At 44.6% G+C, this 15,687-nt stretch overlaps 1 protein-coding gene across 4 annotated transcripts in view; it reads right to left on the reverse strand.

Moving 5' to 3' along the window:
• Positions 1-15,687, reverse strand: part of svild (supervillin d) — a 120,963-nt gene that overhangs the window by 17,692 nt on the left and 87,584 nt on the right. For all 4 annotated transcript variants that reach the window (XM_035746148.2, XM_035746131.2, XM_052486989.1 and 1 more), the window contains exons 10-16: positions 10,914-11,061; positions 10,627-10,710; positions 10,087-10,173; positions 9,450-9,633; positions 4,416-4,588; positions 2,423-2,578; positions 1,955-2,091 (exon numbers count right to left, since the gene is read on the reverse strand). In XM_035746148.2, the coding sequence (XP_035602041.1) occupies positions 1,955-2,091; positions 2,423-2,578; positions 4,416-4,588; positions 9,450-9,633; positions 10,087-10,173; positions 10,627-10,710; positions 10,914-11,061 (969 nt within the window). The remainder of the gene's footprint in view (positions 1-1,954; positions 2,092-2,422; positions 2,579-4,415; positions 4,589-9,449; positions 9,634-10,086; positions 10,174-10,626; positions 10,711-10,913; positions 11,062-15,687) is intronic.

Genomic DNA, 15,687 nt, shown 5'->3' on the forward strand with positions numbered 1-15,687 from the left:
GACCAGGTGATGCAGCTCCTCTAGATTTAGTGCTCCCAGGCCCAGCCATGTTCTTCACCAAACTGTACAACTCTTCTCTCATGGCCCGAGGTATGTCATGTCACCATATTATACAGCTGTATTGTTAGAGAGCCACCCTGAAACAATTCTCTCATCAGAAGAGGAGGAGGAGAACCTGCGGAAGCTCAAGGAGTCCTTGGAGAACAGGTTTGTCCAAACCACTGCTCCCAGACTTCCGTCCCATACCCATCACCTCTCGTCACCAGAGAGGAGACCCACTGGCAGGTCTGAGGCTAAGGAGGAGCTCCTAATGATCCACGGTCACTGCGTCCCAGTGTAGCAGCAGATCTACCACTCGGTGGTGGACTCCATGCTGGCCACCGCCTCTGTCCATTCCCCACGCTACAGCCTGAACCAGCAAATGTGGGAGGCGCTCTGGTGCCCTACCTTCACCAGCACCCAGCTGGTAGACGCTACGCTCCCCAGATAGACGTGAACATCAGCTTGGAACCAGAGCGTCAGCAGTCTCAGAGGAAGAGGGCCAGGCACTGAACTGAACAACTGCTTTTACTCTTTAAAAATAGAATTCAGATATTTTTTTACACATTGCCATTTTCAAAATAAATATTTTTAAACTATACTATTTTGGGCTGGTCTTCCTTACCATCATATTTAGACAATAAAATGCAGATATATTTAAAATATATATATATATATTTAAAACAAACAGTTCATAAAGTATAACAGTTCCTTATCATCTGTTCATTTGAGAACATGTTGAGAGGTCAGACAGTGTTAGTGAATGATAGTCCTGTAGAATAGAGGGTTGAGAGTGATGGATGGAAAGGTGGAAGGAATGTATAATGAGGGAGTGCTCAGCCCATGTCCCTGTGAGTAGATCAGAAAGGATCAGATAACAGTAGACCCGTTCCAGGAGAATGTCGTGGTGAGTACATCCTGTTTGAAGTACACTAGACCAACATAGCTACAGTGGTGTAGCAGGGGTCAAAGCTGAGTGCTGAAAAACCCTGGAAGACAATGAGTGAAATTAGGGTTATGGTGCTCATTTGAATTTCCTAGATTTTTCAGGCTAAGGATCAGTCCAACATGTTCACCTAAAACATTGTTTTTGTGTTTAATTATAGACAGAGGCTGCGGTTCCATGATGTCATTTTAAATGGACAAAAATGTGGATATTTCAAAGTGACCCCAAACTTTTAAACGTAACTGTACGTTGGGCGATATTGGCCTGGCTCACAGTCGGCGTTCCAATTCATCCCAAAGTTATTAGATGGGGTTGAGGTTAGAACTCTGTGCAAGCCAGGCAAGTTCTTCCACATCGATCTCGACAAACCATTTCTGTATGGATCTTGCTTTGTGCATGGGGGCATTGTCATGCTGAAACAGGAAAGGGCCTTCCCCAAACTGTTGCCACAGAGTCCAATGGCAGCAAACTTTACACCACTCCAGCCGACGCTTGGAATTGCGCGTGATTATCTTAGGCTTGTGTGTGACTGCTCAGTTCTTGTGCTGACGTTGTTTCCAGAGGCAGTTTGGAACTCTGTAGTGAGTGTTTCAACCGAGGACAGACAATTTTTTAGCGCTACACACTTCAGCACTCGGCGGTCTCGTTTGTGTGAGCTTGTGTGGCCTACCACTTCATGCTGCTAGACATTTCCACTTCAGCACTTACAGTTGACTAGGGCAGTTCTAACAGGGCAGAAATTTGACCAACTAACTAGTTGGAAAGGTGGCATCTTATGACAGTGCCATGGTGAAAGTCACTGAGCTCTTCAGTAAGGCCATTCTACTGTTAATGTTTGTCTATGGAGATTGCATGGCGGTGTGCTCGATTTTGTACACCTGTCAGCAACAGGTGTGGCTGGAATAGCCAAATCCACTAGTTTGAAGCTGATGCACTATATTTACAAAAGTATGTGGACATGTCTAGTACCTTGGCTTTCTCGATGACGTTGGCGAACTCTCCGCTCCACATGAAGCAGTGTTTGGGGGTGATGAGCAGGAAGCAGTCGCCGCTGTTCAGGGAATGGGCAGCGGGCTCCACCAGACGCACCTGCACGTGCCTCCGACCTGCAGACCACACCCAGACAGACCCCCTTTAGAAGCCAGACAGTCACTTACTCTAACCAGTCATTCCTATGCTTATGGAAGTTTAGTTAAGGAACAACCCTGAAAGAATTTCAGAAAAATATATGCCACTGTACACTCCCTGGAAAGTTTGAAATCTGTGCCACTGTTGCATTGTTCAAGAGTACTGGTAATGAACAAAAAAATGTGTCAAATGTATTTACAATGAAGAATCATTGTAAATAAAACGTAGTGCACTATACAGAGAATATGGTGCAATTTCTGAACAGAAAAAAGGCGTTCCTGACCTCGTGACCTTTGCCCTCTGACTGACCTTTGATGCGGATGAGCATGAGCTTGTTGAAGGGCAGCGTGCTGTTGTTGGTCACCACCTCAGTGGACTTGGTGCTGCGCAGGTTGACCTTGCGGAAGTTCTCCTTACTAGCCAGGCCGGCCAGAGCTGCGTCCGCCAGGTTGGAATGCTTGGCCACTGTGGATGACAAGAGACAAAATGGAGGTTAGTAGGCCATTATTGTACTTGGACAATGTGGACGTGAGCTGAAACGGGGGTGGGTAGCAATCCAAAATGGAGGTTAGCAGCGACTCATCGACACCCCCACCCGCAGCCTCTAATCCTCTGACTCCATGGGGGACCGTGCATTCAGCTATGTCACCCTCACTCTCTGGAACTCTTCCCCCGTATACCTGCGAATCTGACTCCATTCAATCCTTCAAGTCGTCTCAAAACCCACCTTTGAGTAATAGTATTTACTAGTATGGGGTCCAAACAGGAAACAAAACAAATAAAATACATTATATAATATAGATAATACTCTATTATCTCCTCCCTCTGCCTCACACTTCAGAAACAGGAGATGGCTCCTGCCCTATGAGCCCCTACATAATACAGTGCAAATTACAATACAAAATATATAAAAATGTCTGTCTCTTCACAGTCCCGGTTGCCCGTAAGGTGTTCTTTTAATTTGGTTTAATTGCGAGCTTGAGTTTCCTGGGGGTTCAGAAAGTTCCATGTAGTCATGGCTCTATTTAATACAGTGCATTTCCCAGCCTCTGTTCTGGACCTGGGGACTGTGACGAGACCACTGATAGCATATCTTGTGTTGTACCGATGAGTGTCCGAACTGTGTGTCAAATGCTTGAACAGACAGTTTGGTACCTTAAACAACAAGCATTCAGCCTATAGCATTTTATTCTTTGTCTTGCCCTCTTGTATTTTTATCATGTAGGCAATGTCATGTAAACTGTTGGTCCCATGTTTCCTGAGCTGAAATAAAAAATCTCAGAAATGTGCCCTCCCAGGCCCACCCATGGCTGTGCCCCTGCCCAGTCATGTGAAATCAATAGATTAGGTCCTCATTTATTAATTTTAATTGTCTATGAACTTTAACAAAGTAAAAAATAAAAATAAAAATCTTGCACGTTGCGTTTATATTTTTGTTAAGTATTTTTATTCAGCTAAATTCAATTATATTCTTCTTACTATAAAATCTGATAAAACAAAATAATGGCAGGGGACTTATAATCAATCATGTCACCTAAATGAACAAGCCTACAGCTTATGTCATGGGAGCGTAGCCAGATAACATAGGCCAATAGTAGGCAAACTCATTCTGTTCTTCAGATCATGTTTCTCTAGACCGGACTAAAATAAATAATGGATTTATTGTGATGGTGTATATTAAATTATTTTCCACCTGCATAAGGTAAATGCAGACTGTGATCAAGAACAGTGATCAAGAACAGTGTAGTGACAGAATATAATAAAATAGAATAGCACCTCCTTAGCCACCTGGGGATTCACCTTTTAGAAAACGATCCATTTACAACTTGTTAAACGGATAATTATCTTTGAAATCTGCTTTGCATGGGCCTCCTGCGTGGTGCAGCGGTCTAATGCACTACATACATCACAGTGCATGGTTCCATCCCAGGCTGTGACGAATCCGGCACGCAATTGGCCCAGCGTCGTCCAGGTTCGGAGATGGGGTATTGGCCGGGATGTCCTTACCCCAATCGCGCTCTAGCGACTCCTGTGGCGGGCCGAGAACATGCATACTAACGTCGGTCTCCAGTTGTACAGCGTTTCCTCCGACACATTGGTGCGGCTGGCTTCCAGGTTAAGCGAGCCGTGTGCCAAGCAGCAAGGCTCTCGATCTTCGCCTCTCCTGAGTTCGTACGGGAGTTGCAACGATGGGACAAGACTAACTACCAAATGGATATCACAAATTTTTTGGGGAAAAGGGGTTAAAAAGAAAATAAACAAACCACCTTGCATTACAGAACACATTATAGGGATGGCTTACTCCTCTCCACTTGGATCCTCTTGGTTTCCACGGTAGCTATATTGAGTCTCTGTTCCGTGTAGACCTGGCGGATGTCGTTGCGGGCCGCCAGGGCACGGAGGGGGTTGCGTGAGCCCTGGTTATTCCGAGTAGGACGCACAGCACGCTTGTGCTCCGTCACTGCCGACGTCAACCTAGAATCATATGCAGAAGACGGGGAGGTTAAAAGGAGAGATGTACACCTTGAGATCATTTACAAATGCAAAAGGTAATTTAAAAACCAAAAAACTTTGTTAAGTGAGAATAGGCATTGGTCTGAAGCCGAAAAATAAAGGAAATTCACATGAACACCACAATGCTGATTCCACCCATGCTCTTCCAAGGTTTTCCAGCACACAGCTCTGACCTGCCTCAGTAGCTATGTTGGTATAGTACTTCAAACTGTGTGGAGGCAGGTTGCTTAGGATTTAAACCTTCTCAAACAACCTAATTCATACTTTTTTGGAGGTGCTTCCACAATAATGTGATTGTACGACATTCAAGGTAAAGTATAGGAATCTTCACCCACCACAGTAAGACGCTATCCCATTACGTTACCTTTTCATGCTTTATAAATTAAATGAAGGCAAACTTTGCTTTTATTCTTACAAGACCATCAGGCTTGATTGAGACGATTTGTCTTGTAGTAATGTGGTAAATGCCTGTATTTCCTTAAGCTTTAATTTTAGCAAAACATGAATTGAAAAAACAACATAATAACATCCTTTTTTGTCAGTAGGTGCCCAACATAACAGGTGGTGGTGTGTTGGACACAGTAGCTCAGATAGCATGTCTGCATTCATGATTTTCGTAACTGTTAGCTTACCTGTGTAATATTGAATTATACCCAGAAGCACTTGTTTCAAACATGATCCTGTTTTATCAATTGCTGTTCTGACCAATGGCGAGTTCATTACCTCTGTCAAAATAATATGTGGTTGTTTGTACTTATTTCTTTCCGCAATAAAGATGGCGACGCAAGAATAATACACATTTGTGAATTTCATTTCTTTTTCGGCATCAGACCAATGCCTATTATCACATAAAACATTGTTTAAAAAAACATGTAATTTCTATGTTGTTTTTTTACACCGGAAGATGCAAAATTATTATACAACATTATAAATAAGCAATAAGGCCTGAGGTGTGGTATATGGACAATTTACCACAGCTATGGGATGTTCAACACTCCAACCTTGTCTAGCATTATCTACTCTAAATAATGGCATTATTCCATTGTTTGACTCACTTCTAAAATGGGGTACTTTTATTATGAAGGCGAACTGCAAATTCCACTATTGTGGCTAATCCTTACTGTGGCTAGCATCACACAGGTGTGCACGGCAGAGTTGAAAAATATCCAACACATGGTTGTTAGTATGGCCCTGTTGATCAGCACACGTAGATTAAAATGCCAAAAAGACAGGAGGAGTATGGTGTCAACAGATCAATATATAAGCGAAAATATTGGTCAGAAACGGTACCAGAATCATACAGGTCCCCTAAACAGAGGACTTCACGGCTAAGAGGCTTAATGAAAGAATGGTCGAAATATCTCCTCCAGAAGGTGAACCTGCAATGTTCTAATCCACAGGCAGGAACTCGAACCATTACTTTCCAAATCCTGTTCTTAAAAAGTTGACTTTGACAGACTATGTCTGGAAGCATTCATTCCAAAATGATTTTGTTCATACACTCAGTAGTGATTGCACATGTATTTATCTTGCTTGGTGAAAATATAGTAGTCTAAAACAGTTGACTTGTTGAAAACAGACTCAATTGATCAAATAGAAAGAATTTCCTTTTCTTTTGACTGTACGCTGCTGGCTGGCTGTGCTGCAGCCTGATCTCATAGCATTTCGTATGATTATGTACAGTACCAGTCAAAAGCTTGGTAACACCTACTCATTCAAGGGTTTTTCTTTATTTTAGTATTTTCTACATTGTAGAATTATAGTGAAGACATCCAAACTATGAAATGTAGCAAAATTTGAAGCAAAAATTGGATAAAAGTAGAGACTCAGAGCTACAAAATGGCATATCATACACTACAGTTCAGGAACATTGGGAAAGTAATTTTGCTTTGAAAGTTGATAAACTCACTTTGAGAAAATGGCCTTTGAATATTTTGCTACTACTATTGGAGAGCCCTTCTTTGTCTACACCCATTCAGCATCATTCACACCCTCTTAAGCTTTAGCCCCACCCATCTCTTTAAGGGTTGATCCAAATGTACTAACAGCAGCAGTCAAGCTAACTTGCTAGCTACTTCCAGTCATCTACGGTGAGTGAGAGAGAACAGCTCACTGAACATTACTCGCCCTAGCAGAGCTGGTTAGGCTGTTATGTTATCCAGAGTGTGCTGTCAGATTGTCCGTTCCAAATTCAGAGCATCCACCGGAAGAGCTCTGACCGATGAGTTTTACTGACACCGGCCATATTCAACGGGTGTTAAGTGTTTGAAAATGAATCAGTTATTCTGCCCTCTCTAGCACACTCAGTGCTCTGAAATCGGAGTAGGTGGCCAGACTGAATTTAGGAACTCACCCGAAATGGTTAGTTGCATAGTGGAGTCTTTTGATAAGACAATGTAGCAACTCATGACATTACTTCCCTGCATGAATCTGCAGGTAGCTAACCAACCAGGTTCAATGGTAGCTAGCTAACATTAGGCTATAGCTACCCAATTATATGGCTCTTTCTGTCAAAATTAGAAACATGTCATATCGGAAAATGTAGCTAGCTAGACTATCTTGACCGCATACATCATTCATGGTTGGAGGCGTCTCCTGTCGGATGCCATGGTTGTCCGGGTGTTTTCTCCATCTCCTTAGCTATCATACTTTAATTCCACTGATTTCAGAATATGTTTGCATTGTCTATAAATGCTACAAAAAGGTAGCACATTGTTGTTTCTTATGTGCATGTGAGAGCGATAAATTATACATTTTATTAAAACTGTTGCACCTATAAATTTAGTAAATCCGCCATTTGAAAAAAAAAAGAAGACCGAAAGTCACTATGGACGCTATAGTCTCGTTTTAATCCGACGTCTAGAATTTGAGCTAGGTAGGCGCAAGAAATAGTTTTAAAAATCAATTGCTAACAACCCAGTTCTCGGTAACGGCTGGACGGCTCACGACGAGTTGCGGGGAGCGTGTTGTGTACCTCCAAGTTGATTTACAAATTTTCATCGAGATTCGTGTCATATTGGCTTAGATATGATGGTGGGGATTTTTTACATTTAACATTGAGCTTCAATCAATGCCTATCGCCCCCACAATGATCAAGTTAACTGGTACAGTACATCTCATAAAGTACATTGGTATGGAAGATTCTGTATAGTCATGCTCGTACTGTAGGAATAAATAAAGAGCAATTTACCTAAATTAATATGGGGGAAAAAGACAACTAAAAACTACTATCTATAATTTTTTAAATGTTAAAACAGTGTTTCCAAATCTCACCTCAAGTACCAACTACTCTAGTAGATAAGCAAACTCAACTAATCAAATTGACCAGTGGAATTCCCTGACTTGTTCTCCCACTGAGAACTCAGCAAAAAAAGAAACGTCCTCTCACTGTCAACTGCGTTTATTTTAAGCAAAATTAACATGTGTAAATATTTGTATGAACATAACAAGATTCAACAACTGAGACATAAACTGAACAAGTTCAACAGACATGTAACTAACTGAAATTGAAGAATGTGTCCTTGAACAAAGGGGAGGTCAAGATCAAAAGTAACAGTCAATACAGCTGGTGGCCACACCAGATACGAAGTACTGCAGTGCATCTTCTCCTCATGGACTGCACCAGGTTTGCCTCGTTCTTGCTGTGAGATGTTACCCCACTCTTCCAAGGGATCAAACAGGTCCCAGACATGCTCAATAGGATCCAGGCTCTTCGCTGGCTATGGCAGAACACTGACATTCCGGTCTTGCAGGAAATCACGCACAGAACAAGCAGTATGGCTGGTGGCATTGTCATGCTGGAGGGTCATGTCAGGATGAGCCTGCAGGAAGGGTACCACATGAGGGAGAAGGATGTCTTCCCTGTAATGCACAGCGGTGAAATTGCCTGCAATGACAACAAGCTCAGTCCGATGATGCTGTCACACACCGCCCCAGACCATGACGGACCCTCCAAATCGATCCAGCTCCAGAGTACAAGCCTCGGTATAACGCTCATTCCTTCGACAATAAACGCAAATCCGACCATCACCCCTGGTGAGACAAAACCACGACTCGTCAGTGAAGAGCACGTTTTGCCAGTCCTGTCTGGTCCACCGTCGGTGGGTTTGTGCCCATTGGAGACATTGTTGCCGGTGATGTCTGGTGAGGACCTGCCTTACAACAGGCCTACAAGCCCTCAGTCCAGACTCTCTCAAACCTATTGCGGTAGTCTGAGTACTGATGGAGGGATTGTGCATTCCTGGTGTAACTCAGGCAGTTGTTGTTGCCATCCTGTACCTGTCCCGCAGGTGTGATGTTCAGATGTACCGATCCTGTGCAGGTGTTGTTACACGTGGTCTGCCACTGTGAGGACAATCAGCTGTCCGTCCTGTCTCCCTGTCTTAGGCGTCTCACAATACAGACATTGCAATTTATTGCCCTGGCCATATATACAGTCCCCATACCTCCTTGCAGCATGCCTCAGGCATGTTCACAATGATGAGCAGGGACCCTGGGCATCTTTCTTTTGGTGTCAGTAGAAAGGCCTCTTTAGTGTCCTAAGTTTTCATAACTGTGACCTTAATTGCCTACCTTCTGTAAGCTGTTAGTGTCATAATGACCGTTCCACAGGTGCGCATGTTCATTAATTGTTTATGGTTCATTGAACAAGCATGGGAAACACTGTTTAAACCCTTGACAATGAAGACCTGTTAAGTTACATTTTTATGAATTATCTTTGAAAGACAGGGTTCTGAAAAAGAGACGTTTCCTTTTCTACTGAGTTTATATTCAACGGGACCGATTCCAGTAGATTGCTACATTGACACAGACTGAACCGTACTTTGGCGTGTCGGCTTGAAGGTCGCTGAATTCCTCCTCGGTCAGTGTAGTAACGACAGCGCCTCGGGCGGTGGGCGACACAGGCTTGTAAAAGCGGCCAAACGTCTCCTCATCATCCAGGGTCATGACCTCCTTCTCCGTCTCGGCAGTCACCTCGATGGTGGAAGTCCGGCTGTGCCCCAGCCCTGCCATGAAACAGAAAGCAGGAAGTAGGAAATGAGAACTTTCAGGATTCAACCAGTTTGACTGAACTCTTACTACTGTAGATCAAAAGGCCACCACTGTCTAGTTTTCTACGAAACCCCATGTGTATGACTACCCATTATCGCGCTATATCCCTGCAAGCCAATGTGTCAGAGAAGTATCAACGTCGAGACACTCAACAAGCGATTCCAGTTACTTTCTGTAACTCTGAGTGTGAGGAAGATTCAGACAGAAGTCAATTGGAGAGAGAAACGTTCTTATTTATTGGCAATTGCGTGTTGAGTCTGTCGATTTTCAAGCTTTTATGGCACAAAGGGTGTCATGACAAAAAGTGTGCCTACGGAGAAACTTGATAGTGGCTTTATTTTTAAAAGGTGTCATAACAAAAAGTGTGGCCACGGTGAAACCTAATAGTGTCAGTGTGTGGGATTTACCTTTACTGTGGAGCTTGTCCAGGAAGGACTCTAGCTTGTCCAGCCTCTTGTCCCCTTCCACCTTGACACCAGTCGGAGTGGAGATTTCTTCTCAGCAAAAGAGATGACGACATATAGGCGGCCATTTTGACAACAGGTCACTTGATGTATGGTTAGTTTCCTGACTTTAGAATTCTAGGAAAATGGCACTTGTATAGCACTTTTTTACAAATACATGTCATGGGGCAACTAACTATGGACCTAAACCCCAAATAGCAAGCAGAGGCTTAAATGGATAGTGTAAGATTTTGGCAATTAAGCCCTTAAGCATGCTATGCTTCTAGTCGACTTCCAGACATTGCGCTAACACTAGATAGCATAGGCACGAGAAACTAATACGAGTTCATCGGACTCTGGGTAGGTAGAAAAGGGGCTTAATTGCCAAAATGTCACACTATCCCTTAAGTGCCCCCAAACAATCTGACTGAAAATGTCAAAATATTTAGACTACTAGTCTGATTATACAGTTCATTTAATCATCAAAAGGAGAACATAGTATACCTTCATGTGGCTTGACTGGCGTGGCGCTGGACTTCTTAATGTGGGAAATGGGAGACTCCTCTTTACCAGTCTCGGACACAAGACCTGATGGGAAAGAACACTGGGGTCATACTGACGTCAAAGTGGACTTGTGCAATTTATATGAAGTGTGAGTATATACTCTAAATGTAGTATTTCCCAGCTGCATTTTCTAAGCCCACTCCACATACAATAGGATTAGCCCATATAAAAACAGCATGCGTGTGTGGAACGATAGGTGTGGTAAAAGGGGGGTGTCTGACACAGACCTCTCTTGGCCATGCGCCCGGCCACGGTGAACTGGGTGGAATCGTTGGCGGCGCCCCGCCCCCTGCTCTTCCATGCCTCCTCCTTCTCCTGTAGGATCTTCATCCTGTCCGCCAGGGACATCTTGGTCTCCACGTCCGCACTGGACTTCTGATGGGGGAAGGGAGAGGAAGGAGAAAGGGATGGAGAGGGGGAGACAGGTTAGAAATAGGCAAATGAATGAGTAGCACATGGGGATGTGTGAAACCTATTCCTCAGCCTGAAGTGTCCCAACTTGTGTCAGCAAAAAGCCAGCTTTTCGACGTGGCGCAGACTGGTAAGACGATTCAGGAAGACGGTCACGTGTGCTGGCAAGGCAGGGGTCCCGAGTTCGCGACAGGTACAGGCCAAATCGGGAGGGAGTGGCACTCGCTAAACAAGCAGCGTGACGTCCTTTACAAATGCATGTGTTGACAGGTCGTACATAGAATTTTGGGAGAATATTGGGCTACTTCTACAGCTGAATGTTGGAGACAAAGAGTGTGGAAGAGAGATGCATAGAGAGCAAGAGAGAGTCAGACACACAGAGAGTGGAACAGAGCACAAACATATTGGAACATTTCCCAAACTACATTGGTCTTCAGGAAACTTATGAGCTACACTACCAACAGAGAACCCCACTTCTCCCCTCGGAAGCAAAACAAATGTATACTCATGAATTTTGCTTCATTGCCATTGCTGTTTCTGCACCTAAATTTCATCATTAAAATGAATTACTGTGGAATTTACCAGGCACAAGTCCCACGAGCTGTTGCACAGTAATTCATGATATTAAATATCCGTGATGCATTTTATGGCCTTGGCTTGATTTCCAATGGCTGAGTACAGTACAATGGTGTGTGTGTGTGTGTGTGTGTGAGCTGTGAGACAAAATAACAAAACCCCTTTCGGGAGACTGCATGGTTTCAAAATGCCAATTATTATCCACTCATTAGAAAATAACGATGTGATAATATTTAATCTCGCTAATTTACTCTGGTGAAAGTTAAAACGCTAATTGTGAAAATTGTGAAACGTAAAACAGGCTACAAATGATTGAATGAACATCGAGGGAATGTTGCCTAGCGCCACGCGGAGAATGGAATCAATCATATGTTAAACATACATACAGTAGATCAAAAGGACTCCTCCTAGAACCACCTGGCCTGTCAAAGTCTGCATTAGTTTTTGTTCAGCTGAAAACTAGGAAGCAACTAAGCCTGCTGACTCACTGATACATTCAACAATAGAGTACCAACCTAAACACACAGGGCCGGCATCCCAGATTAAGCCTAATCCTGGACTAAAAAGCATTTTCAAATGGAGATTTCCCATTTGAGCATGTTGTTTAGTCCAGTACAGGCTAAATGTGTCCAGAAAACTGGAGTAAGGTAATGTATTTTGTCCCAATCTAGATTATTGAGAAAGTTGATATTATATATTCTAGAACATGAGTTCTAAATTGAGCAGCTGCTGAAAAATGAGCTCCTGTATATATTGAGATTTAAATGTTTTTTTTAGAGTGAAGTACATCGAAAAAATCAAGAGAGAACTTCAAGACTCAATAGAAGACAAAACAAGGAACAAACCAAAAAGACAAGCTTTTGAAAAATTAACTATTTGTCATAAAATTGTACAGTTATCTTAGCTATCTGAATTGCTAGCAGAATTGTTTACTTGTTGCTAAGCAGTTGCTAGGGACTCTCCTGGAAGAAGCTAGCTAGCTTACAAAGAATAACAACAAAAAATATCTAGTTAACAGAAGAAAGGAAGACAAAATAAGGACAAAGAAGGACAGAAGAAAAAGGAAAAGAAAGAGGACAACAAAGTGAAACAGTCAGCACTTCTATTGCAACTTCGTATTTCGTCGTCCTAACGTAGTCTACACTGCTATCTGCCCAGCAGCTAGCCAGCTAGCAAACGTCCACCGTCTACCGAATAGCAGCACTGTAGAAACTATTACACTCAACTGAACGACTTGATTAGTGTAGTGTTAGCTAGCTACATAGTTGTCTTTGCTGTCTTCGTATCCAAGATAATTGTGTAGTTTAGAGCGTGTAGTCTTAGAGTGATTATCTTAATTTACCGAGGTTAGCTAGCCAGCTATTTGTCGTCCTTAACGTAGGAGACACTGCTAGCTAGCCAACAGCTAGCCAACGTCTACTGAATAGAACTTCCGCACTCAACAACCCGGTCGCATTCCGCTTCGCTCCACAGGTAGTATCACATTTTCATTTCATTTCATTACAGCACAACGGTTTGATTTGTTTGATCGTAGCTAGCTACATAGCTAGCTACATAGCCGTCAGTGTATCAAAGATAATTGTGTAGTCTAGAGCGATTTTCTAGGTTAGCTAGCCAGCTATTGTCGTTCTTTTAACGCAACGTAACGTAATCAACACTGCTAGCTAGCCAGCTAGCCCCGAATAGCAGCACTGTAGAAACTATTACACTCAACGGAACGACTTGATTAGTGTAGTGTCAACAACGCAGCCACTGCCAGCTAGCCTACAAAGTCAACAACGCAGCCACTGCCAGCTAGCCTACTTCAGCAGTACTGTATCATTTTAATCATTTTAGTCAATAAGATTCTTGCTACGTAAGCTTAACTTTCTGAACATTCGAGACGTGTAGTCCACTTGTCATTCCAATCTCCTTGCATTAGCTGTAGCCTGTCAACTATGTGTCTGTCTATCCCTGTCATCTCCTCTCTGCACAGACCATACAAACGCTCCACACCGCGTGGCCGCGGCCACCTAATCTGGTGGTCCCAGCGCGCACGACCCACGTGGAGTTCCAGGTCTCCGGTAGCCTCTGGAACTGCCGATCTGCGGCCAACAAGGCAGAGTTCATCTCAGCCTATGCCTCCCTTCAGTCCCTCGACTTCTTGGCACTGACGGAAACATGGATCACCACAGATAACACTGCTACTCCTACTGCTCTCTCTTCGTCCGCCCACGTGTTCTCGCACACCCCGAGAGCTTCTGGTCAGCGGGGTGGTGGCACCGGGATCCTCATCTCTCCCAAGTGGTCATTCTCTCTTTCTCCCCTTACCCATCTGTCTATCGCCTCCTTTGAATTTCATGCTGTCACAGTTACCAGCCCTTTCAAGCTTAACATCCTTATCATTTATCGCCCTCCAGGTCCCCTCGGAGAGTTCATCAATGAGCTTGATGTCTTGATAAGCTCCTTTCCTGAGGACGGCTCACCTCTCACAGTTCTGGGCGACTTTAACCTCCCCACGTCTACCTTTGACTCATTCCTCTCTGCCTCCTTCTTTCCACTCCTTTCCTCTTTTGACCTCACCCTCTCACCTTCCCCCTACTCACAAGGCAGGCAATACGCTCGACCTCATCTTTACTAGATGCTGTTCTTCCACTAACCTCATTGCAACTCCCCTCCAAGTCTCCGACCACTACCTTGTATCCTTTTCCCTCTCGCTCTCATCCAACACTTCCCACACTGCCACTACTCGGATGGTATCGCGCCGTCCCAACCTTCGCTCTCTCTCCCCCGCTACTCTCTCCTCTTCCATCCTATCATCTCTTCCCTCTGCTCAAACCTTCTCCAACCTATCTCCTGATTCTGCCTCCTCAACCCTCCTCTCTTCCCTTTCTGCATCCTTTGACTCTCTATGTCCCCTATCTTCCAGGCCGGCTCGGTCCCCCCCTCCCGCTCCGTGGCTCGACGACTCATTGCGAGCTCACAGAACAGGGCTCCGGGCAGCCGAGCGGAAATGGAGGAAAACTCGCCTCCCTGCGGACCTGGCATCCTTTCGCTCCCTCCTCTCTACATTTTCCTCCCCTGTCTCTGCTGCTAAAGCCACTTTCTACCACTCTAAATTCCAAGCATCTGCCTCTAACCCTAGGAAGCTCTTTGCCACCTTCTCCTCCCTCCTGAATCCTCCACCCCCTCCCCCCCTCCTCCCTCTCTGCAGATGACTTCGTCAACCATTTTGAAAAGAAGGTCGACGACATCCGATCCTCGTTTGCTAAGTCAAACGACACCGCTGGTTCTGCTCACACTGCCCTACCCTGTGCTCTGACCTTTCTCCCCTCTCTCTCCAGATAAATCTTGCGTCTTGTGACGGCCGGCCGCCCAACAACCTGCCCGCTCGACCTTATCCCCTCCTCTCTTCTCCAGACCATTTCCGGAGACCTTCTCCCTTACCTCACCTCGCTCATCAACTCATCCCTGACCGCTGGCTACGTCCCTTCCGTCTTCAAGAGAGCGAGAGTTGCACCCCTTCTGAAAAAACCTACACTCGATCCCTCCGATGTCAACAACTACAGACCAGTATCCCTTCTTTCTTTTCTCTCCAAAACTCTTGAACGTGCCGTCCTTGGCCAGCTCTCCCGCTATCTCTCTCAGAATGACCTTCTTGATCCAAATCAGTCAGGTTTCAAGACTAGTCATTCAACTGAGACTGCTCTTCTCTGTATCACGGAGGCGCTCCGCACTGCTAAAGCTAACTCTCTCTCCTCTGCTCTCATCCTTCTAGACCTATCGGCTGCCTTCGATACTGTGAACCATCAGATCCTCCTCTCCACCCTCTCCGAGTTGGGCATCTCCGGCGCGGCCCACGCTTGGATTGCGTCCTATCTGACAGGTCGCTCCTACCAGGTGGCGTGGCGAGAATCTGTCTCCTCACCACGCGCTCTCACCACTGGTGTCCCCCAGGGCTCTGTTCTAGGCCCTCTCCTATTCTCGCTATACACCAAGTCACTTGGCTCTGTCATAACCTCACATGGTCTCTCC

The sequence above is a fragment of the Oncorhynchus keta genome, chromosome 3 (assembly GCF_023373465.1).
Source record: "Oncorhynchus keta strain PuntledgeMale-10-30-2019 chromosome 3, Oket_V2, whole genome shotgun sequence".
Taxonomy (NCBI): domain Eukaryota; kingdom Metazoa; phylum Chordata; class Actinopteri; order Salmoniformes; family Salmonidae; genus Oncorhynchus; species Oncorhynchus keta.